The sequence below is a fragment of the Euprymna scolopes genome, chromosome 10 (assembly GCF_053919585.1).
Source record: "Euprymna scolopes isolate OS-2025 chromosome 10, ASM5391958v1, whole genome shotgun sequence".
Taxonomy (NCBI): domain Eukaryota; kingdom Metazoa; phylum Mollusca; class Cephalopoda; order Sepiida; family Sepiolidae; genus Euprymna; species Euprymna scolopes.
The window spans coordinates 24,725,665-24,751,500 of NC_136491.1; the positions used below are offsets into that span (position 1 = coordinate 24,725,665).

Consider the following 25,836-nt stretch of genomic DNA (forward strand, 5'->3'; position numbering starts at 1 on the left):
GAATAGGGACCAACATGGGCGACAGCCTCAAGTAAAACTCGTAGGGTAAACCATCAAGACCCTTTGATCTTGACCCGAAGGCCAAAAAGAAAGAAAGGGGGAAAAATGTGAAAACGACCTTTCTTTTTGTGTTTTACCAAACCTTTTACGACTTCGTATGCAACTGCAGTCTTGCTAATTTCGTTGTTGGGAGGAAAAAACTTTCAATCTTCCAGATCTAACGAATAGATGTAATTAATAAGCACTTTATGCAGATTAGAACATCTTGAGGACGATCTTCGTGGGTTCTTTTCAGAAATCCAACTCACTTAATAACAACACCACCGACACCGTCCAGTGTCTGCTTGGTTATCTCATTTAGAACAGAGGTTGTACTAATATTATGACGGCATAATAATAGGTCCAGACCTAATTCGTATATCATCAGGCTACGGCGATATGAATGTTGAATAAAAAAAAAATTTTGAAAAACACAAAACCTTGTTATTCCTTTAAAAACTTGTGATGACGTCATCATTAAAGAAGCAAATCGCAGACGCACTTTGATGACGTCATCTTCAGGGAACAAAGAAAGTCTGGCGGATAAATCCGTCAACTTAGATTCCTTCTAATTTTGAAGACATCTATTAACATCAAAATCAAATGGGTGTCTTATTTCGCTATGAAGACTGAAACGTTGGGATATCTTGAAAGTGCTTATATAGCAATAACATTACAAGATTGTCTGGATCAGCTTTTTATACTTAGTAATATACAACTTCCTTGCAAAGATAGGTAAGAGACTGATTGAAAGTCGGATTTATGATTTGAGGTCGGTGATGAATTTGTGTACATGTAAAATATTACGGTTCTTATTTAGAACTCGACTTTCAAAAAATACAGAAAACATAAATATTTATGACGTCACGGGACGAAGCTGTCATATTCCAAAAATGACGTAAATTGATCAGGTAGTTTGTTTGTTTTTTGTTTTTTTTTATCTGAAAATAACATTTTATAACGAACTAGATGGAGAAGCCGGGAGACGGCATGTTTTTTAGAATAAGTTAAAATTCAAGGGCAGACCACTCAATTGGATTACTTAAATTTAGCGAGCGTGTATCAATGCCTGATATTTTTTGCGCTAGAATTTCCATGTTTTTTCTTTTTTTTTCAAATTTAGACCCCCTCCCCATCCGTGTTAACATTGTCTTGCTAGATACTAATTTTATTTTAACACGGTGCGTAAACTGCATAAGTACTTATTTCTTTTCTATTATTTAAAAAAAAAAAATAGAATACAGTATAGAACTCCGGGATACGATGGCCCTAAGATACGTTTTTTTTTCAGGTTACGATGTGGAGTGGGATGTTTTCCAGCTCCTGGTTACGTTATTTTCCCGCGTTACAGTGGTATTAATAATATTATTTGATTATATATGTGTATTATATACTATTCTGTTTTTTGTTACTAATTTTTAATGCTGTATCCTGGGGTTCTGCTGTAGTATTGGAAAGACAGCATAAACGTACGATATAATACAACCTTTCCAGAAGTAAAAGATCATCAATGTCTGCCAAAAATTGTTAATTTCTAAAACTGGTAAAATTTGATTTTCTCAATTAAGAACAAAAATACTTGATCAATTTACATGATTTTTTTTTTTTTAATATGACATCTTCACTCTGTGACGAATACGTACATCTTTAAGAATGTTCTGTGCTTTTTTTTTTAAATTAAATGTAACTCTAAATAAGCACGAATATTACAATTTGAAATTGGTCGGCATATTGTAATGTACTAATCTTTCTTGTACTGTGAAATCATATTTGTTTATTTGTTACACAGTTTGTTTGTTTTTGTTTTTGTTTTTTGTTTTTTTTGTTTTGTTTTGTTGCTTAGAATTGACGTTGCGACGTGAACGCGTGGCAGTTAGGAAACGCTGTCTGAACACTCGAATTTTCTTTTTTGATAAGAGATCTTTGAAAACAATCCGTAGTGTTCCCTGAAAGCTGAATGACAAAAGTCTCCCCAGATTTCAAATACTCTCCACCTCTTTCGATAACATTTGAAAATGAATTTGCGTTATCGCAACAGTCGCTTACCATTTATTTCTCGTTGGCAGCGGCCATTGTTCTCCACTAGAATTTGAGTAGCAATAAGCCTCCACAAGGTCCCAGTTCTCTTTGCACTTGTCCAGCTGAAGTCTGGTCAGTGCTCTCTTCTCGGTCTTTCCATTCTCCTTGACTCTTCTCGGCTATTTGGTATCGCTCTTTTTGTTTGGTGGGTGTATGGGCCAATGGAAGGGGATGAGGTAGGGGATAGCGAACTTATAGATGTGCAGCTTCAATGTTCTTGGTTCCATGTAACTCTTCTTCGTGTTTTGTCTCTGCAGCAGTTTGTCTGGCCTGCTCATGTGGTTCATGTGTATTAGTTTCTACACTCAAGGGTTTTCCTTAATATTTCAGTTGTTTTCATTATTGTTGTTCGTTGTATCTTTTCAGCCATTACTCTGATTTTAATGTCTTCCATTCTTTTCTCAAAGCTTTTCGGAATTGTTCCTAGTCCTTCTACTATTATAGGTATTATTTTGATTTTCTTCATCATCCATGTCCCTTTCAGCTCTCTGGCTAGCTCTGTGCATTTGCTCCGTTTTTCCTTTTCTTTGATATTTACTCTGTGGTCAGCTGGAACAGCAAAGTCTACGATTTGACAGGACTTTTTTTCTTGTTAATTATTACGACATTCGGTCATCTTGCTTGGATGGGTTTATCTGTTTGTATTTCCACGTCCCATAGGATTTTGTGATTCTCTTTTTTAAGTACTGTTGACGGTTTATGTTTGTACAACTTGTCTGTGCGTTTGAGATGCAGTTGTTTCCATAATTCACAATGTACTGCCCTCCCCATTGGTCGTGTCTTTTCTTGTATCCCTTTTGGGCCAGTTTGCTGCATTCACTTAGTATATGGTTTATCGTTTCGTCTCTTTTCCACAGAGTCTGCATTTGCTGTTTTCTTGTATTTTGTCGATCTTTGCTTTGATGTGGTTGGTTCTTATCAAGTTATCTTGTACTGCAGTTATTAGGGATTCAGTTTCTCAGTTGACGTGTCCTTTTCACATCCATGTCCAAGTATTTTCGTTATTCTCATCTTTTGTTATCCTTATGAATCTTTCATGTGGTTGTTTTTCTTCCCATTTTTTTCTCTTCGTCTTATCCTTTATCTCTTTGTTTTCTGTTTTGTCGATTTTTTCAGTGTCTCTCGCTACCATGATTATTCTTTTCATGTTTTGCGTTATGTACTTTCTAATTCTTTTTATTTTTTTGTATTTTTTTTCTATACAAACTAGTCCTCTCCCGTCTTCTTTCCTTTTCACGTATAGTCAGTCAACGTGGTCCTTTGGGTGCAGTGTATTGTGCATAGTCATGAGTTTCCTGGTCTTCTGATCGAGAAGTTTCAGTTCTTCTTTGGTCCACTCTATGAACGGTCCTAAGTATCTTACCTTTTATTAGGTTTCTGCTGTATAATTTTGTTTCTAAGGTATTTCTTTCCAATTCTCTCTTTCATTTCTGTGGCTTTGGTGGCGTCTGGTTCCAGAACTCCCTAGAATTTATAGGCGTCTTGTTCTCCTAGGACCCTCACCTCCGTTTGGTTGGGTAGTTCCATGCCTTCTGTTGTCTCCAGTTTTCTCTTTCTTGTAACTAGTAGTGTGCACTTTTCTATACCAAACTCCATTTGGATATCCCGGTTGAAGATCCTGGTAGTGTTTATTAGTGTTTCTAGTTCTTTTCAGGTCGTCCATGTACATAAGGTGGTTCATTGTCTTCCTCTGTATTAGAAAAGTTGTATCCGAATTGACACTTTCTCAGTATATTGTTCAGGGGCATCATGGCTACGATGAACAGCAATGGTGATAGTAAATCTATTTGGAAGATGCCTCTTTGTATGTTAATTTCTGTTATGTGTTGTCCATCGGCTCTCAATTCCAGTCCTTATGTTTTCATTGCATTTTCTATCACGTTGATGACCTTGCTTGGTATCTTATACATTTTTAAGCATTCTATTATCCATGCTTAGGGAATATCTATATAATATTCTGCTTGTTCTTTCTTTAGTTAGTCTGTATCTTATGCTTGAGAAAAGGTCAAAGAATTTTTTTGAAGGCAAAATTGCTTTCGAAAAACTGTCAGATTTGCGAAATTTTGCTTTTTTAAAAAGGACAACCTGGCAACTGAGGAAAAATATGAGAGTTACCTCCCTTTGATTTAGTCTCGTTTTCAAATATAATAATAATAATAATAATAATAATAATAATAATAATATATGATCATTGTTGTAATGGTGTGAGAAAGAAACTCGTAGTAATTTCTATGTGCACTGGTTCTTCACTGAAGAAATACGAGGGGTGTGCAATAAGTAATGCCCCTGACCCACTTTCCATAGCAGTAGAGCAACGAAACTTGGCACAGTTATAAGTCTTTCTCGACATAGGAACCACCCTGAGTTATGCATTTCTCCCATCGTTTGATGCAGCTCTGGAGACCGTTTTTGTAGAACACCCCAGGTTGGTCATCCAACCACGACGTGACTTCAGAAATCAAGGCTGCATCATCTGGGAAACGCTTTCCTTTCAAAAACAACTTCATGGCTGGGAAGAGGTGAAAGTCAGAAGGTTCAAGGTCAGGAGAGTAGGGAGGATGGGGAGAGATTTCATAACCACACGCCCGTGCTTCTGATCTGGCGACATGCGAGTTGTGGACCGGAGCGTTGTCCTGCAGGAGGAGGATACCTCTGCTGATCTTGCCCTGCCTCTTCATTTTGATAGCTTCTCTTAATTTCCTTAAAAGTGAAGCATAATAAGCTCCTGTAATTATGGTACCCTTTGTCAGGAAATTTGTCATCACTGCTCCGTCCTGGTCCCAGAAGACTGTAAGCAGGACCTTGCCAGTGGAAGGCTGCACCCTTGCCTTCTTTGGAGGTGGTGAGTCCAAGTGCTTCTACTGCATTGACTGGCCTTTAGTCTCTGGATCATAGTGATGAACCCAAGTTTCATCCTGTGTAATCAGTCTTTTGAAAATCTTTGACTCATCTTCTTGGCACATCTCCAAATTCATCCTCAAGCACTCAACGCATTCTCGCTTCTGGAATGGTGTGAGCAACCTGGGAATCCATCTGGCAGACACCTTATGCATATGTAAATGGTCATGAATGATAGTTTCCACAGACCCTGTACTAATCTTGACATCTTGGGCTATTTGGCGAATAGTCATGCGCCGATCTTCCAAAATGGCAGTCTCAACTTGACGGACAGATGCCTCATCAATGGCAGAAGGGGGCGACCAGGTCTGGGAGCTATTTCCACAGACTTCCTGCCATGTTTGAATTCACGATGCCAGCGTTTTACAAGGTCGTATGATGGGGCATTATCACCATAAGTTTCTTTCATTTCATCAAAAGTCTCCTGTGGTGTGCGTCCTTTCAAATACAAAAACCGGATCACTGCTCGACATTCAACAGGCTCCATTTCACACCTGACTCAGTTCAGACACCTGTAAAACAGAAACCACAATTAGTTCAGAGCTGTAACTTGCCACATAACCCGTAGAGATATAAATCATTGCATATGCAACATTTAAGCTAGATCAGACAACTGGAAATGGGCCAGGGGCATTACTTATTGCACGCCCCTCTTAAGTCAACAAAACGTTTTCTTTGTCTGTATGTTCAAGATGCTATTGTTTGCATCATTGCAAATGTACTGAATTATTATTATTATTATTATTATTATTATTATTATTATTATTATTATTATTATTATTATTACTAATCATTTATTATTATTTGTTAAACTTTATTATTTAATATTCATTATAAATATTAATCATTATATTTAATATGAAGTCTGTATTATTGATATGTATAATAATTATTATCATTCAATATTATTTATTATTTTTTATTATTTAATATTTATTAGCAATAATAATTATTATTTATTAGTATATATTAAGTTGATTTTAATATGTATTATCACTAATTATTATAATAATTATTCTTATTTAATATCATGTTAATTTAATTATCTAATAGTTAGTAATAATAATTATTGTTTTTGTTTATTAATATTTATTATATATTAAGTTTTTGTTCATTTAATATTTATTACAATTATTATCAGAGATTGCTCACTGACAACAATCGATAGTATTCCCTGGAGTCAGAGTGACAACAAGTCTCCCCAGATTCCCGGTATTCTTCACCTCTTTCGACAACTTATGCAAATGAATTTGCATTATCGCAACAGCCTCTTGCCATTGAGTTTTCTACTGGCAATGACCATTGGTTTTCACTGAAATTTGAGTTGGATAAAGCCTACATAAGGTCCAAGTCTATTCTGCACTCATCCAGTGAAGGTCTGGTCAGTACTTTCACACCATTGGTCTTTCCATCCTCCTGTAACCTTTGTCTATTTGGTGTAGGTCCAGCCTCGACCCATCCAGCGCGGCCGCAGCCGAGATTGAACTCATATTCAAATTCTGTCAGTAGCTGAATACTCGATGCTTCGCCAAGGCTGTTAAAGGTATTTTTATCGTGACGCCATCACTAGATGGGATGCTTACCACAACTTAAGAGAATCCAATCTACCCCCAAGAGAAGGAGAGACTGCGCCAGTTTCTCAAACTGGTACTTTTCCTCGCGTTACATACAGCGTCTTGCCTTCCCAAATGGTTACCCATTTGATACTGACCAGACTCAACGTTGCTTAACTTTGGTGATCTGGCAAGAACCGGTGTGTAAACATGATTGCGCCTATGCTGGCGATATGTATATTTTTTAGTGGGGGCAAATTTGTAATTTCAGTTTTCTTGGTTTCATGTTTGTTTTACTTCTGTTGCACTGTAGTGTTTGTCAGTCATGTAGATTGAATTCGGCAATAGAGGGTTTTCATTAGGATTTCAGCTGCTTTCAGCATTACTGCCCAGTGCATTTTCTGTTGTCTGAGTCTTCCCCTTGATACCGATTTCTCATAGGCTTCTTTCCAAGTTCTTTGTGACTATTCCTAATGCTCCTACAATTATCGGTATCAGATCGATTTTTTTTTTCAGGTTCACTATTCCTTTCAGTTCTCTGGCAAGTTTCACATATTTGATTTGTCTTTCTGTCTCCTTGATCTTCCCTCTGTTGGATTCTTGGACGGCAAAATCTACAATTTGATATATTCTCTCCTTCTTGTTAATTATTATAACTCCCGGTTTCCTAGCTTGAAATAAGTTTTTTTTCTGTTTGCACCCTCATATCCCAAAGGATTTCATGTTTTCGTTATTTACTACAGTGTCCAGTTTGTCTTTGAAGCATTTGTCCATGCAGTCGTGTCTATTTAGATTCATTTTAGCCTAATTTGCTGGCTTCACTTATTAATTATGTGGTTTACTGTTTCGTCTCTTTGTCCATATTGTCTGTATTTACTGTCTTCCTGTGTTTTATCTATGCTAGCTTTAATGTGTTTTTTTTTTTTTCTAATCATGTTGTTCTGTGCAGCTGGTAGTAGAGATTCTGTTTCTCTGATCATATGTCGTTTCCTTGGTCATGTCCGGGTGTTTTCGTGATTCTCTTCTTTTGTCATTCTTATCAATTATCCATGTAGTGCTTTCTCTTCCATCGTTTCTTTCCTTGTCGTTTTGTTTCTGCTTTTATAATTTTCTGTATTGTTCTTGACAATGGGTAATCAAGTTTTCTTTGGTTGTAATGCATTGTGCATCATCATTAGTGATGGGGCGATTCCAATATTTTTCCCGATTCTGATACAATTACCGATTCCATACTAAATCCCCAATTCTTTATGAATCTCTAAATATTTAATTATAGAGTTTTTATTTTCCCCGATTTCCGTAAAAAAAAAAAAACATGTTAAATATGCTGATGTTTTCCTAAACGTAAAATGACACTTGTGGACGATGATCTATCGATTTTAGCTTTACTGAGATTTTAAAATCAATAAAAAGTTATTATTTTATCATTATTACTAGCAATGGAAGATTTTGCTTCAAATGAAATCAAATAAAAAATAGACAATTAAAAGAATCGTTTTTGGCATCGAAAAATAGGCACCAATTTTTCCTATTCTGATACCCCCAAAATTGTTGATTTTTTTAATTCCCGAATTCCAATTCCGATTAATCGTCCCAACGCTAGTTTCCTCGTCTTCTAATCAAGATACCTGAGTTCCTCTTTAGTTAAGTTTATGAATGATCCAGAATACCTTATTAGCAATACTGTCCAGATGTTTATTCCTTTAATTATGTATCTCCTGTATATTTTTTGTCTTTAAGAGTTTCCTAGTTCTCGCGTACTATTTTCCAATCTTATCTTGGCCCTGTCGGTGGGTCATTAGAATACGCCGACTGCCCCCCCTGCAGAGGGTAAAAGTCCCTCAATGGGGGTCCTGGATATGACCTTAAACTATATCCAGTGGTGAGGCCCCAGCTTGTGGGCTTTGGGGAGTGTGGAGCCACCCTTTAATTACCATTGCTCCCAGGTCCACTCTGACCCGGAGTGGTAGTACCTGTTAGGGTCCCAACTATGGGTTAAATAGAAACCGACGTGAAAACAACAAATACACTCTATTAAAAAAATTTTCTTCAAAATATTTGGATTCGGCATTAAATAACCGGAAAAGGGTTGATATGCCGTAAAACAAAAACAACCAACCAATCTTATCTTACATTTCTGTATATTGCATGGTTTCTGCTTCCAGAAAACCTTAATATTTGTAAGTGTCACCTTCACCAAGCGCCCTCACCTCCTCTTGGTTGAGTAGTTTCATACCCTATGATGCTTCTAGTTTTCCCCTTTTCATTTCTATTAGTTCATTCCATTCCAATGTCCTAGTTGAATATTTCCGTTGTGTTTATCAGCTTTTCCAGTTCTTTTTTAAGTTTTGCAAATAACTTCAGGTCATCCATATACATGAAGTGGTTTATTCTTTGTTCTGTGTCTGTTTACCTGTTCATATATCCTTTCTTTAGTCATGTTCGGGTGTTTTCGTGATTCTCTTCTTTTGTCATTCTTACCAATTATCTATGTAGTGCTTTCTCTTCCATTTTTTCTTTTCTTATCGTTTTGTTTCTGGTTTTATAATTTTCTGTATTGTGCTTTTTTTTCCTAAGAATCTAGTTGAATGGCATCATGGCTATAACAAACAATAGTGGTGATAACGTGTCTGCTTGGAAGATTTCTATCTGTATTATTATTTCAAATATTAATAATATTGTCGGATATCGTGTACATTTTTAGTAATTCAATTATTCATACTTGTGGGGTTCTGTTATAGGCTTCCTTGTAATCGATCTATGCCATGGCTATGTTCTTTTTCCTGCTTTATACCTCTTTCAATATATCTTTATCTATACATAATACATCGCGTGCCTCTATTTCTTTTCTGACATTCTATTTGTTTCTCGGAAGTAGTAGATCTGTTCACTCAGTTGTGTTGTTAAGATTTTTCATATGTTCGGTAAGCAGGTTATCGGTCTGTAATTGCATGTACGTTTTCTTTTCTACATCTTCAGACTGAAACCACTATCAATAATTTCCCCTACTCTTTATCTCTGCTTAAACCTAAAAGTAGATTCCATGATTCCAAAAGCTTCTTTCTTAGAACTACATACCTGTGGAACTCTCTTCCGTTTGCCTGCTTTCCAGCTTTTGTATTATCACAACATCCTCCTCAACCCTTCAATACTACTCTGTGCAGCATCAGTTGATGCGGACCCTACTATTTGGAGGGGTGCGGGATTAGCGAGCCTGTCTCAGTTTATCGTTATTTTCATGGCAAGTACTCGTCTGAGCTCCAATCTATGGTCCCCTCTTTCATGAAAAATGTTGTTGTTCGGTGTCTGTGATATTTTTGTTTCTATTATTATTATTATTATAATTATTATTATTATAATTATTATTATTATTATTATTATTCGCTAAGGGGTTCCACATGGGCTGTCATCCAAAAAATTTCCTTAAGAACAACCTATGGTGTTCCCTGGAGTCTGAGTGACTACAAACCTCCTTAGATTTTCTCGTACTAACCACCACTTTCGATAACTTTTGCAAATAAGTTTGCATTATCTAAATAGCCGTTTACCATTGATTTCGTGCTGATAGCGACGATTGATCTTCACTAGAATTAGCCGTCCATAAGCCTCTTTAAGGTCCCAGTCTAGTGGAGATCTTTAATGCTTTCTCTCCTTGGTCTTCACATCCTCCTTGAACTCCTTCGATTATTTAGTGTATCCCAATTCATGGTGGCACTTTTTTTCTTTTTATTAGAGCAGGGTGCAGGGGAGTTAACTTCAATTATACTGTTTCAGTTTTCCTGATTCTATGTGGTGTTTCATTGTGTTTTAAATTTAAACTGTTTCTATATTACTGGCTTTTGTCTGTAGTCCATGTGCTAGTCTCCGCATTCAAACGTTTTCCTTAATATTTCAGCCGTTTTCATTGTTATCCATTGTAACTTCACATCTTCCACATTATTATTGGCTCACAAGGAGCTTTCACACAGCTCATAAAGGATCTCTCCTCGAGAACAACCTATGGTGTTCCCTGGAAGCTGAGTGATAGCAAGTCTCCCCAGATATCCGGTACTCTCCACCTCTCACGATAACATTTGCAAATGAATTTGCATTATTGCAACAGCCACTTACCATTGATTTCTTGCTAGCAGCGGCCATTGGTCTCCCCAAGGTACCAGTTCTCTTGGCATTTGTCCAGCGGAGGTCTGGTCAGCACTCTCTCCATTTCTTTCCATCCTCCTTGACCGTTATCAGCTATTTGGCATCATTCTTTGGGGGGCGGTGATTGGATAATGGGAGAGGGGATAGAGAACTTATAGATGTGCAGCTTCATTGTTCTTGGTTCCATGTAACATTTCTTCATGTTTTATCTATGCAACAGATCGTCTAGCCCGCGCATGTGGCTCGTGTATTAGTCTCCACATTCAAAGGTTTTCCTTAATATTTCAGCTGTTTTATAATTGCCTATTATTATTATTATTATTATTATTATTATTACTATTATTATTATTATTATTATTATTGTTGTTGTTGTTTCATAGTAGTCTTAACTTTTTTATGTTTGGAGTTGGATTTTTTTCTCGTATATTATGTCCGTTGCATCGTCTTAACCTTACTTTTAACACCAATCTCTCCTCGTCTGCTGTTTTTTTTTCAGGGTTCCAGGATTTGTTCCTAGTGCTCCTATAATTATTGGTACAGATTATGTCGACTTTCTTCATGTTCTATATCTTTTGCAGTTCTTTGGCCAGTTCTATGAATTTGCTTCGTTTTTATGTGTCATTAACCTTTAGCCTGGGATCTGCTAGGATGACATAATAATTATTATTATTATTATTATTATTATTACTACTACTACTATTATTGTTATTATTATTATTATTATATTACTACTACTACTACTATTACTATTATTATTATTATTATTATTATTATTATTGCGGTTGTTGTTATATTAAAATAACTTTAGATATCTGATTTGCATTATCATTTTCTAATGCGAGGTACCTTTTACGTTCACACATTTAATTCATTGTTATTACTGAGTTCTAATTCTACGTATAAGACGTAACTTATCTTTTAAATGAAGATCAGAGTAAAATAATTTAAGTGACTTTAAGCATTTTCGAGTTATATTTTATATTCATAACTATTCCTAGTGCTCCTATAATTAAGGGCATTACTGTAGTTTTCTTCCTATTCAATGTTACATCAGATCTCTGTATGTATTTGCTTATGTTAGAGAGTCCACATAGTTTTAAGTAAATGTCACATTAGTAGGGAAGCGAAAAGTGTCCATGTATGAGGTGTGCTCCAAAATCAAAAATAATCTTGTTTGATTGAGGTGAAACTTTCTGAAAACAGCCAATTGGTATTATTACTGGGATAGTCAGTTATAAGTTATCTCCCTTCACTGACATCACTCCAGAAATACAAATGAGATTTCAGTCTTTTTTTTTTTTTTTTTTTTTTTCACAGACGCCGGTCTGCTAATAAAAGCATAAATAAACGCAATGTGCTTCCACATAATTTTTTACTGAAGCATCGTGTGGTTAAAACAATTAAGTGTTAACTGTGCTACACTTTCAAGTAACAATTTTTGGGGTTAAATTCGACACACTGCTATTAAAATTCAATACTCAAAATTCGACACTGCTGCCAAAAACTCGTTACTTCAAAACTTAATGCTCTGTTGAGAAGACTCGTTACTCGAACGTCCAAATATAAAATCAATGCTGCGGTCGATCAACAGGCAAAAATCACTGCTCACACAAATTCTCCCAACTGATTTTTCCGCTTCTCAAATGTCAAATGATTTCCTGCTCCTCTCCCACGGACAAGTGACCTGTTTTTATAAGGGACGCACACGTGATCTTGCGAGACTTCATTCGCTACAAAACGTCATGGCCACCATGATGGACTCTTTCTTTCTTTCTTTCTCGACGCACGCGACTCACAGGACAGACAGACACAAGGACGTTTGTATGGTAAGCCACTTTCCCCACACTCCCTCCTAATCTCATGATCACGGAGATTGCAAGGGTGTAGTGATCGTCTTCGCTGGGTGCTTCTTCAAGGGGGGGGGACATACGCCTCATCTCCACTTGTGCTTTCGTCTGCGGTCTGAGGGTCGAGCATCTCTGTCTCTTCATGGAGGCTACTAATCACTATGTCTTCTGGGAGGCTACTAATCTGTCTGATTGTGGTGCTGCAATCCAGAGCGATGCCTCACTAGATTCTGACTCTGATTCGCTTGTGTCATATAGTGATGGTTGCATTACTAACCATATGTCTTTAACATGATGGGGCATGCCGTCGACCCGCACCGCTTGTGGGCAGATTATTTTAGTGACTCGCCCGACTCCATACCTTGTCATGCACTTTCCTTGTGGGTTTTTGATCCACACGACATCCCCTTTTCTGACTCTCTCTTCGTCTACTTCCAGTTCAGGCAGCGAGTTCGTCTCTATGCCCTTCACCCTGACGTCATACCTATGTAATGTATTAGCCAACGCCATCGAGGGCAAAACTTCATCTTTTGGGATTGCATTGTACAAATAAACTGCCTCGAATACTGTGTAGCCTGATCTAGCCACGATTGTTTTGACAGTTTGATGATTCCGTTCAATGATCCCATTTTCACTAGGTACATGGGCGCATCGAAACCTCAGATGTACTCCCCAGCTGTCTGTAAACTTTCTAAACTGCTCACTGGTAAATGCAGCACCATTGTCAAGCAATATCTCTATTGAAGGTCCATATTCAAGGAAAATATTGTTTAGTTGACGGACAATAGTGACTGTATCTTGTCGACGCAGCATACACCATATGGACCGGAATCAATGAAAGTCAGGAAATCCTCACCATTGTGGTGAGTAATGTCTATCGCTAGCCGGCTCCAGTGGCTCCTAACTTCCAAATTCCCCTTTTCTCAGCGAACGGTAGCTGGGTCAATGGACTGGCATTCCACGCAGTTTTTGAGCACTTCCATTATATCTGCCTTCGCACTCCTGGTTTAAGCAACTTAGCGAAATATAGGGTCCGCTTGACTCCAGGATCCCCACTTTGTTGGGGGGTTTCCTTAATCCGATTAGATTGACCAGAAACAATGTTTACAAAATGTCTACGAACGTGCGTAGACATTTTGTAAACATTGTTTTTAAAAAATAAAAAATAATACTTCTATTATGTTTTAAACGACTATAATAGTTTATTTTGGAAGTATATTTCATAAAGAAAATTGACAACCCACTTTAAAAACAGAAATTACGAGTTTTATATATTTTATTCGCAGTTTTTTGTTGGGGTGTCAAAAATTCCGCCTAAAATTCTGATACATCTACCGGATCACGTGACTCTTCTGGCGGCCATGTTGTAAGCCCTAACGGTATTTTTGGAGATTACCGAGGATATATATGCCTATCGAGCTTATTATATATCTACAGTACAACGAGCACTAGCAGAGTCAGAATTTTGGCGGAATTTTTTACACCCCACCCCCAACAAAAAACTGCGAATAAAATATAAAAAACTCGTAATTTCTGTTTTTAAAGTGGTTGTTTATTTTCTTTATGGAATATACTTCCAAAATAAACTATTAAAGTTATTTAAAACATAATAAAATTTTTTTTTTTTATTTGTTAAAAGATCGTGTAGACAAAATGTCCGCGTATTCAATCACCGCGAGCGGATATTTTGTCAACACGGTTTTTTAACAAATAAGAAATAATATTTTTATTATGTCTGAAACAACTTTAATAGTTTATTTTGGAAGTATATTCCATAAAGAAAATAAACAACCCACTTTAAAAACAGAAATTACGAGTTTTTTATATTTTATTCGCAGTTTTGTCTTAGGGGTGTCAAATTTGCAATGGCGATTTTCCCAAAGATTCTGACACTGCTAAACAAGCACTGTTTTCTGTTCTTTTATTTTAATTGTATTAATGAATTTACAAATACATTAAAATATACTCCGCCCTTTAGAATGTTGTTCTAATCCCCTTTAAATTATATATATTTGAAGTTCAAGATCCTTCTTTTTTTTTTTTTTTTTTTTTTGCTGCATGAATATCCAATTTCCCTTATTCTATGTAGCTAAAATGATTTAAAAACTTTTAAAACATTTAATTTAATTTCTATGCTTATTACCTTTAGCAAATTAGGTGCAAACTTTTTATAATATTTGTTAATATATTTCCTCCGAGGAAACATCGAAAACTTATGCGTTAAGGAAACATCGAAAACTTATGCGTTAAGGAAATATATTTTACTATGCTGTATTCTTTGTCTTGCATGCAATAAAATTTCTATATTTGAAATCTAACTTTTTCAAATCACAAATTTTTAATTCCTAAATTATAATATATGTATATATATATATATATGTGTGTGTGTGTGTGTGTGTGTGTGTGTGTGTGTATTGTTGTTGTTGTTGTTTTTAATTTTTAATTAATTTTTTATAATCAACAGTGACTTCTCTATCGAAGATGTGTTAAAAGAAGCTGAGCAGAATGCTCTTGAAGAAGCTGACAATGAAAAAGAAGGAACGGGCGCCAATGTCCTCACGTGGCAAATGGCGCCGATATCTAGCCCGTCGTGTCTCCTCAAGAAAGCCTTGGCCGGTATCATTTGGGACAAATTTCGGTCGTTCGGCAACCTAACCAAACTGGGAAGAGATCACAAACTTCTAGAATTACTGATGATAGCCGCCCTGGAAGAGATGCAAAAGAAAGGCACCTACACTTGCCTTGTCACGGTGATTATCGAGGAGAAACTCCGCAAAGAAAGGTTCAAAAACATCATGATACACATGTTCGAGACGGACAAAAAGATCTTCGAGTTGATGCGTCAGTGCGCGCAGATGGCAAAGGAACGCCCGCAAAACTGGGAGGCACACAACGAAATCGCCGGCTTATTGAAGAGTTACAAGGAGAACTTGAAAGACAAGACCGTTTTAAAACTGACGTAAGTAATTTGTTTCCTTCGGGCCAGGATCAAAGTTTAGTATCTAAGAGAAACTTTTGTTTAATTCTAGAGTGACAAGGATGACCAACGACCCCCATTTCCCCCTCTTTTGAGTTGGCCGTGTGCCTAAGTTTTTTGTTCATGTCCATTTTTTCCTGAATAAAAGATTTAATATCTCAAAGTGTAGTATCTGTTCCGGCAGATACTGCAAGCAAAGACCATTGCCCTTGTGGCAATCAGTTATTGGTCAATGTAGGGGAAACCCTTCATACCAATTGTCACTATCGAGCTCCCCAACTCGCCAGGGAGCTGGTCTCCACTTCCTTCAACCTCTCCACATTAAAAAACGGCCTTATTCCCAATTTGTTCAGTGGGGAAGCAAATAAATACCCTGTTCTGCAGTCCAACAGGCAGTCTACCAACTAGACGGAGTTGGGAGGGTCCTACTAATCACATTTTGTTTTTTCTTCCCCCGCCCTCGACACAAATGAATTATTATACCATTTTATTATCTTTTTTGCTTTTACACGTCAATAAAAATGTTTTAAAAACTGGGAGTTAAGTAGGACGTCCCTCCAATATGAAAGGGTGAATGCGGTATTATGGTGAAAGAAGATACTAGCTGGGAGAAACTTTTGATTTTGTTTAGTTCTGGAGTGACAAGGATGACCAACGACCCCCACAATCCCCCCTTTTGAGTTGGCCATGTGCCTAAGTTTTTTGTTCATCGTTGATTTTGACTGTATTTTTAACATGAATAAAAGATTGAATATCTCAAAGTGTAGTATCTGTTCTTCAGATGCTGCACATAAGTTAATTGGTCCTTGGTCAATGTAGAGGAAACCCTTCATACTGAGACAATTACTATATTTTTTTTGTTTGATACTGGAAGAGTTCCCCCTTTTTACCCTTGTTTTTGGGGAGCTGGTTTAACCCCACATTGTTTCTAATTTGCTTTCGTGGGGAAGCAAATAAATACAGTAAGTAATTTGTTTAGAAATTAACTAAAATCAAATAAACTCATATGATCATTTTTATATTAACTAGTTACGTAAGCGCTAGAATTTAACTCAATATACATTTTAACGCTTCTTTTCTAGTGGTCACAGGTGTGTATACATAGGCAAATGTCGTTATTAAATAAAAGGCTTATAATTAAATTAGCTGGCCGCCCGGCGTTGCCCGGTCGTACAATACGCTTATACATAATATTTTAATTTATGCAGATTGCGTATATATTATTATAGAATTAATTCTCTATTGATTAGTATATTTTACGAAGAAATAATTTTCCCGCTGGAGTAATTCGCAAAGAAAATGAAAATAAAATAAAAAATAATAATGATAATGTTGTTTATTAAATTCCGTCTGTGTTTGTTTACAATATCACGTCAGCTGATATTTGGGCTTGATGATCTTAAAAATAGTCTTTCTTCTGTTATAGATAAAAGAAGAATATTTACAGGGGAATATTTTACGTTACACAGGCCAAGGGAAACAATACAATTATTTCCCTTTGTCGGTGTAACGTAAAATATTCCCCTGTAAACATCTTTCTTTTTTTTTAGATCAGATTTTTTTGATTTTTGATATTTATCAGATGAATTTCTGGACAAAACATATCTAAGAACACTGCCAGGCACATAAATCATTTTTGTGTGAAATTTGCAAAAGATAGGCGCAGCCGTTTCGGAACCTATCAGGAAGTTACACACGCGCGCGCGAGCGCACACACACACACACACACACACACAAAATAACTTTTAAATAATTGTAGAGATAGAGATTTGGGGTTCGAAACTTATAAAATCGGCAAAAAGAAAAAATTGAACATTCAACTCAAAATAAAGACCAGCTACACGTTCGAATCATCTGTTTGAGTTTCAGCTTTTATTTTTGTAGATTTACTACCTTCGCACTCGCACTTGTTTAACTAATAACAGTATTTGCCTACAGAAGCACATGTTTGTCCACTAAAAACCAACATTGTTGTTCAGTTCTGTTTATTTCTATAACAGTTTGTTTGGAATATTATTCATTTTTTCTCATTTTTTTTTCTACTTCTTTGGAGTTACGAGTTACGCCATTCTTGGATAACTCCAACTTAATTGCTTTCTATAAACAGGTTTTACAAAAATTAAGAGAAGTGAGCTATTTAGGAGATTTCCAATAAATTTTATATTCTTAATTTTGAGCACCTATAGTTCGAAGTAGTTTTTTGTTTATGTTATGACATTGGTCTTCTGATTTTACAGAGTTTAGCATCTAATTTTGTTTCTACATTACAATATTTGCGTATTGGTTAGATTCTTCAGTCGACTGTTCTCATCTTGGACATTTCTTTCACAAAAACACTCGACTAGCTACAACCACTATATACGATTTTCCCCACTTTCTATCTGTGCCTAAATCTAAATGCAAGTTCCATGAGAAAAGCTTATTTCCCAGCACTGCTCGTCTGTGGAACACTGTTTTGTTGGCCCGCTTCCCAGCTGAATACAACATAGTAGTCTTCAAATACAATGTAACAAGTTTTTGTTAAACCATCCCCATAAATAATCAAATTCTACCCAATTCACACCATTAATTATTTGTAAACTACCACTTTACATTCATTAACCCTTATCCTCAAGTGGCATTCGGGCCTTGATAAGTGGTGACTCCCAAGTAAAAAAAAAAGTATAGGTGATGCTAACTAAAATAAAATATTGTTTAGGACTTCTACCCAATACCGATAACAATCAACCCTCGTCGATTAAATAAAGGATTCAATGTAATAACTGTTTTTACTATTTGTTTGCATTTAAACAAAAAAAAAACAACAAATATTTAAAATCATTAAATACATGAAAAGATTCCCGCGTTTGATAGAAAGATTCCTGAGTTCAACAAGATATATCTGAAGAAGATCTCAGGTTACATCGACCGAAACGTTGTAAAAAAAAAAACACTCAATATGAGATTAGTAGTCGGAAGTATCCAAATAATACGAATATTAATTCCTCATCTCAAAAATTGTTTTTAAAGTGCAAAAAATCCAAGTTTTCGGAACAAAATTTTTAGAGTTCAAAATAGACTTCGTAGCCTAGAGGGGGATGCTCCTTTCTCTTCTCTGCAACCTCTTCCTCACAGAAAAGACGTTGCGAGCCTATCTCTGCTTTATCGTTATTTTCATGGCAAGTGCTCGTCTGAGCTCGAATCTATGCACCCCCCTCGCCAAAGATTCACGAGAAACACTCGTCTAGCTGAAAACTATCAATAATTTCCCCACTCTTTATCCATACCTAAACCTAAACGTAGATTTCATGAACAAAGCTTTTTATTTCTTAGAACTGCACACCTGTGGAACTCTCTTCCATTTGCTAGCTTTCCGGCTGACTATAATATGGTCGTTTTCAAGTCCAACGTAAACAAGTTCTTGATGAGCCGTTCCACTTAAGTAATCCAATTTACCAAATTTCCGCTACTAACAATTACTACGTCACTGTCCCATTGACCACTGTACACTTATTAACCCTTATCCTCGAGTGGCCTCTGGGCCTTGATAAGTGGTGACTCTTTTGTAAAAAAAAATATATATATTAAGTCCATAAATATACGTAATGGCACTCAGATAAACCTTGTCAGGTGCAACACTTGGTTCTCAGCATTGTCAATTTGAAAACATCGATTATATGCTGGGATGCTCTAATTTGAAAAGAGCGAATATTTCAAAATTATTTGTATTTAATTTGTCTTTGTACAGGTTTTCTTTATTTCATCTGAAACTTTTGAAAATTTATTTAGATTATTCCAACTACTGTCCCCCACCTTGGTTGTTACCCCCGTAACGTTTCAGCCGATGTCAACTCCGACCTTCTCTATGTGCCTCTTGACGATCAGAGAATTTATAAGGCTCCTAAAATATATACAAGAATTGTTCACAGGACCACGTAGCGCAACGAATAAACTCACTGATTAGCCATCAGTTATAGGGGTAAAGGTTCAATCCTAACTATAGATAAATCTTAAAAAAGTTGATAGAGTTCAAAACCATCTTCGAAACCTAGTAGGTGATGCCTTTTCTCTTCCCTATAGCCTGTTTAAAACAGAAGTAACGTTCGGAGTTTGTCTCTATCGTTATGTTCATGGCAGCTGCTAGACTGAACTCCAATCTATGATCCTCCTTGCCAAACTGTCACAAAACACTCGACTAGCTACAACCACTATATACAATTTTTCCCACTTTCTATCTGTACCTAAATCTAAACGCAAATTCCATGAACAAAGTTTATTTCTCAGCACTGTTCCTCTGTGGAACACTGTTCTGCTGGCCTGCTTCCTAGTTGTATACAACATAGTAGCCTTCAAATACAATGTAACAAGTTCATCCCCATAAATTATCAAATTCTATCCAATTCACACCATTAATTATTAGTAAACTACCATCTTACATTCATTAATCCTTATCCTCAAGTGGCCTTCGGGCCTTGATAAGTGGTGACTCCCAAGTATAAAAAAACTACAGGTGATGCTAACTAAAATGATAAAATAAAGTTTCTAACCAATAATGATGAACGGAATAATAACAGTCAAACCTTGTCGATTAAATTAAAGATTCAATGTAATAACTGTTTTTACTGTTGCATCTAAACAAAAAAGAAAGACGAAACATTTAAAACCATTAAATACATGAAAAGATAAAGGAACATGTTATACTATTTATGTACAACAAATTAAGGCAAGACAAATGTACGAGAAGACACAACTTTTTCTGATTCTCTATTCGAATGATATGTAGACACAACAAATGTACGCACAAAAAATTTAGGTAATACAAATTTAGGCACTGCAAATTTAGGCACGACCGCTCCTGTTTTTTGTTTTTGTTTGTTTTTTGTTGTTGTTTTTTTTTTTTGTTTCGCTAAAAATCTTTGTAAAAGCTCCAGAAGTTTTTTTTTTTCTCTCTTTTGGGGAGAATACTCTTTAATACAAGTCTAACATAAAAAGAAATAAAAGTTTCCCTGAAGTTAACAGAAACGAATATTTGTTTACTTTTTTTTTTTAAATCGGAAATGTTTGCTAATTTTTATTATTGTAAATATTTATCGAAAACGAAAATGAAAAGCAAATATATGAACAAATTATTTCACCCCCCCCCCTCCAAATCTCGACTTTTCAGTAAAAAAAAAAATCTTCTTTATTTTTATCGGAAAAATAATCGACATTCTAATCCGTCTGAATTAAAATCAGTTGTTTGTTGTTCTTGACATACGAATTCCAGGTTGATCGAATGACGCGCATAATTAACACAGGAATATAGAATCAGCAAGAGCAGTTATCGTGTTTGGTCGTAGATTTATCATGTCACAATTTGCCATAAATAATTAGTAAAACCTGATATATTATTTATGAAACATTACAATATTTTTTAAAAATCCCATCATTAATCTCAGCACATAGCGATTCACTCAACACTTAATGAATTTCTACATATTTTCAAACTCTGAAAGTCCTGGTACATTAAACTTTCCTTGCAAACTCCACTGGTGTTTTAAGGTGAATAAAACAGTTGTTCTTCAAGGGTTTATCAGTTTTAAATATTTTTTCAATTTTCTGACATGAATGATCCATATCCTCGATTGCCACTTTAAGTAAATGCCTTGGTTTCCAGCAATGCAGATAATAATTTAATAGATAAAAGCCAAGTACGTTCAAGGATGGAGTACTGCTGCCACATCTGGGCAGGAGCTGCTAAAAACAGACTAGCCTGCCTTGACAGAGTACAAAATAGACTTTATGGTTTAGTGGGGGATGTCCTTTTCTCTTCTCTGCAACCTCTCTCCCACAGAAGAGATGTTGCGAGCCGGTCTTTGTTTTATCGTTATTTCCATGGCAAGTGCTCGTCTGAATTCCAATCTCTGGTCCCCCCCCTCGTCAATCTTTCACGAAAAACACCCGTCTAGCTGAAACCACTGTCAATAATTTTCGCCACTCTTTATCTGTGCCTAAATCAAAACGTAGATTCCATGAACAAAGCTTCTTTCTTAGTAGTGCACGTCTGCGGAACTCTCTTCCGTTTGACTGTTGCCTACCTGACTACAACTTGGATGTCTTCAAGTCCAACATAAACAAATTCCTGATGAACCGCCCCCTTAAGTAAGACACTTTATCAAATCTCCAATACTAAAGATTACTACGATACTATCCCATGGATTACTGTAACATCATCTGTGTATAGATACTCCCTCAGGCATTTGTCTATTAAAATGGTCCTGTGGCGATGGGAGTCATTTTTGGACTCATGGACTTTAAGTATCTGAGGGGGTGGCACTCGTCTGACTCTAATTAGGCCCCGTTTCTTAGTGTTTTGTCCGAACGAAATTTAACTGTATTCTTTGTCCCAGCTCCCACTGGTCGTTGATTCTGCCATGTCCTGTAAAATAAGGGCAATCGGTGAATAAATAATGGAGATATCACGTTTATTGGGGGTCACCCTGTATATATATATATATATATATATATATATATATATATATATATATGTGTGTGTGTGTGGGTGTGTGTGTGTGTGTGTGTGTATGTGTATGGGGGGATGTAAGTTTCGGCAGATTCTAAGCTTTCCTTCTAAATGACTTGCATAATGAAGCAGAAAAATATTTCTGGGCAGTGAGTCGCCATAATCAACCGATAAGGATTATGCCGAAATGTGTAACTATGGACTTTTGGTAGATCAGTTTTAGTAGTCATATAAACATGTCTATTAAGTAGTACGTTACGTTGCGGCTGTTGTAAGACTGCGTTTTGCACGTTACAACAGCCGGAACGTAACCTGAGAAAACTCGCTGTTATTATGAAGTCTCTAAATAAATACGAAACGTTGATGAACACATAACTTGGTTTGTTCTTTTATGTATATATACTAGCAGTTCAGGTCGGCTTTGCTGGGGTCTTATGTACTGTTCATAATTTTATGTGCATATATATATATATATATATATATATATATATATATATATATAAAGTTGACTCATGCTCGGGTAACCAACATCTAAAATTTCAAGTGTTTAGACCCAAATTGGCGAAGGAGTTTGGTAGAGTATGCAAAGGTCAACTCTTTCAACTTTGACCTCTTCGCAGCATAATTTTCGCACAAAAACTGATTAAAAAGCTTGCTGCATGTCTGAATACACTTTATGTAACATTTCAAATATTTAGACCCAAAATTGTCTGAATAGTTTGTTAGAGACTGCAATGGTCAAATCTTTTGAACTTTCTTACTTTCACAGCCAAATTTTCGGCCAAAAACCGATTTAAAACCTTGCCGTATGTCTGAATATACTTTATATAAAATTTCAAATAGTTAAAGCAAAAATTGGCTGAGTAATTTGGTAGAGACCGCAGATGTTTAAAAAATTTTAACTTTGCCGCCAATTTTGACCTCTTGACATTTATTGTTTTGCGCTCAAATCGAATTGAAACGTTTGATCCATGTCCAAATAACCTACATCTAAAATTTCAAGTGTTTAGACCCGAAATGGGCGGAGGAGTTTGATAGAGTTTTCAAAGGTCAAATCGTTGAACTTTGACCCGTTGACAGCCAAATTTCTGGCCGAAAACCGATTAAAAAGATTTTTTCAGATCTCAATGCCTCTAATGTCAAATCTCGGGTCTGTAGACTGAAAATTCACAGAGTAGTTTGGTAGGGAAATGTACACACACATGCACACACACACGTACACACACAGAGGGGCAATTTCACTTTATATATATATATGTGTGTGTGTGTGTGTGTGTGTGTGTGTGTGTGTGTGTGTGTGTGAAAAATAGATTGGAGGTGGAAGGAACTGAACGCTCAACGTTTCGCCCGATTTATGCGAGCTTTTTCAAGAGGAATGGTCATTTACGAGAGAGTCGGAAGATTTGGGGCTGTATATAATGATGGGGGGGAAGCATGTTTTCTTATGTAAATTAGGTGCCTATATACATTTTATGATTAGAGAAAATAATAATAAATTGGAGTAAACTAGCGTAGTAATTTGAAAGATTAAAAAAAAAGTAATAAAACAAATAAATTGAAAAAAATGAGATGAGAAAATTAATTGGGCTAAAAAAATATCGTAGAGATTTAAAAAATTGGGTCTAGAAATATAACCGTAATAGATTAAATAAATAAAAAAATAATAAAATGAAACGAGATTACGAAGGAAGTTTATAACAATTAGATACAATTGAATTGGGATAAAATAGCGTAGTAACTTGAAAGATGGCGTCTAAAAGTAAGAATTGAAAGTGATAAAATGGCATCTAAATATAGAAAGTGATAAAATAAAATACAGTAAATAAGTAAAAATAAAAATAATACGATGAAGTGAAATTACGAATGGATCTTTTATATATATACTAGCATGGGTGCCCGGCGTTGCCCGGGTGTTTGAAGGTGTATGCTGAGTAAAAAAAAGGTCAATTTTTTTAAACTTTATACTCTATTATGACCCCTTAAAATTTATTGTTTTGGGCTCAAATCTAGTTATTAAGTTAGATCCATGTCCAAGAAACCTATATTCCAAATTTCAAGTGTTTAGACCCCAAATTGTCTGAGGAGTTTGGTAGAGTTCTCAAAGGTCAAATTGTTGAACTTTGACCCCTTAACAGCCAAATTTGTGGCCGAAACTTAATCATATAGATTTTCTTAAATCTCAGTATCCTGTATATCAAATTTCGAGTCTGTAGAATGAAAATTAACAGAATTATTGCGGAGGAAAATGTACACAGACACACACACAGACACAGAGACACGTTCACTTTTATAGATATACTAGCAGGGGTGCCCGGCGTTGCTCGGGTGTTTGGAGGTGTATGCTGTACAAAAAAAGCAAAAAACAAAAAAATGGTTAATTTTTTAAAACTTTGACCCCTATTATGACCCCTTAAAATTTATAGTTTCGGGCTCAAATTACTTTATTAAGTTAGATCCAGGTTCAAGGAACCTATATCTAAAATTTCAAGTGTCTAGACCCAAAATTGTCGGAGGAGTTTGGTAGAGTTCTTAAAGGTCAAATCGTTGAAATTTGACCCCTTAACAGCCAAATTTCTGGCTGACACCCGTCACATCGATGTTCCCAAATCTCAGTACCCAGTATTTCAAATTTCGAGTCTATAGATTAAAATTGACAGAGTTATTGCGTAGGGAAATGTACACAGACACACAGACACACAGACAGACAGACAGACAGGCACGTTCACTTTTATATATATATATATATATATATATATATATATATATATATATATATATATATATATATGTTTCAAGTTTAACCTGTGTCTAAATTGTTCTCTTTGATAATTATTTTCGACAGATAGGGAGCAACGTGGAAAAACACTTTCTTTATTTAATTATATTGCTGGAATGGGGAGTTATAGCCGGCTCAATTAAACGTTGTGTGGATCTGTTACATATGTGTTTAGGGAAAGTCGCTTTGTCAAAAATTAAAGTAGTGGTCGTTCTCCATGATGTGACAAAATATAGCGTTGTATTGTATTGTTGTATGTCATATCTCTTTTGTGTTCATATATTCTTTTATTTAAATTTCGTTGAGTTTCTCCTACGTATATTTTTCCACAATCAAGACAGGGTATGGAATATATTCCGACCTTGATGTTAATGTTGGTATTAGTCATAGTTTTACAGGTTAGATCCCTAATTGTTAAAGAGGTTAAATTTGTTATTTGAATGCCTGTTTTATTTAGGTTTTTGTAGATTGTGTCGTTGTTTTTATTACTTGGTAATATTAATTGTCTGTCGTGTGTCTGACTATTTAGGGAAATTGTCTCGGTTTCCGTTATGGTAAATATATATATATATATATATATATATATATATATATATATATATATATATATATATATATATATATATATATATATATACACTTGTGCCCGATATTATTCATACCCCTCGGATCTTTGAGATTTCTATAAGATTATTGCTCAAACCAGAAGGTAGACAATATTAAAGGGATTTCAAACAATAAATCAAGCATAAGCATTTAATTTAAACTCAACAAATAAATAAATTATGCAAGTTTGAAACATTATACAAAGAAAAACAATAATGGCACTAGTTCAAAATTATTCATACCTCTCTTACTAATAGTCAATAGCATGCCCTTTATTCTTAATAACTGCCTGTAACCGTTTTGGATATTTATCAACAAGGTTTTTACAAGCATCAACACTGATTTTTGACCATTCTTCAATGCAGTAGTTCTCCAAATCCCTCAAATTTCTAGGTTTCCGCTTTTTAACCTCAGTTTTCAATATGTGCCAGAGGTTTTCG

At 35.6% G+C, this 25,836-nt stretch overlaps 1 protein-coding gene across 2 annotated transcripts in view; it reads left to right on the forward strand.

Annotated features, from left to right (window-relative positions):
- The first annotated feature begins 539 nt into the window (after window positions 1-539).
- LOC145285871 (dynein regulatory complex protein 9-like) overlaps window positions 540-25,836 on the forward strand; it is a 50,725-nt gene continuing 25,428 nt past the window's right edge. Inside the window, exons 1-2 of one of the 2 annotated variants that reach the window (XM_080134318.1) lie at window positions 540-774; window positions 15,021-15,515. In XM_080134318.1, the coding sequence (XP_079990444.1) occupies window positions 662-774; window positions 15,021-15,515 (608 nt within the window). In that variant the 5' untranslated portion in view covers window positions 540-661. Of the gene's footprint in view, window positions 775-1,061; window positions 1,221-15,020; window positions 15,516-25,836 lie in introns of those variants that run through there. The other variant, XM_080134317.1, reaches the window with a different exon arrangement.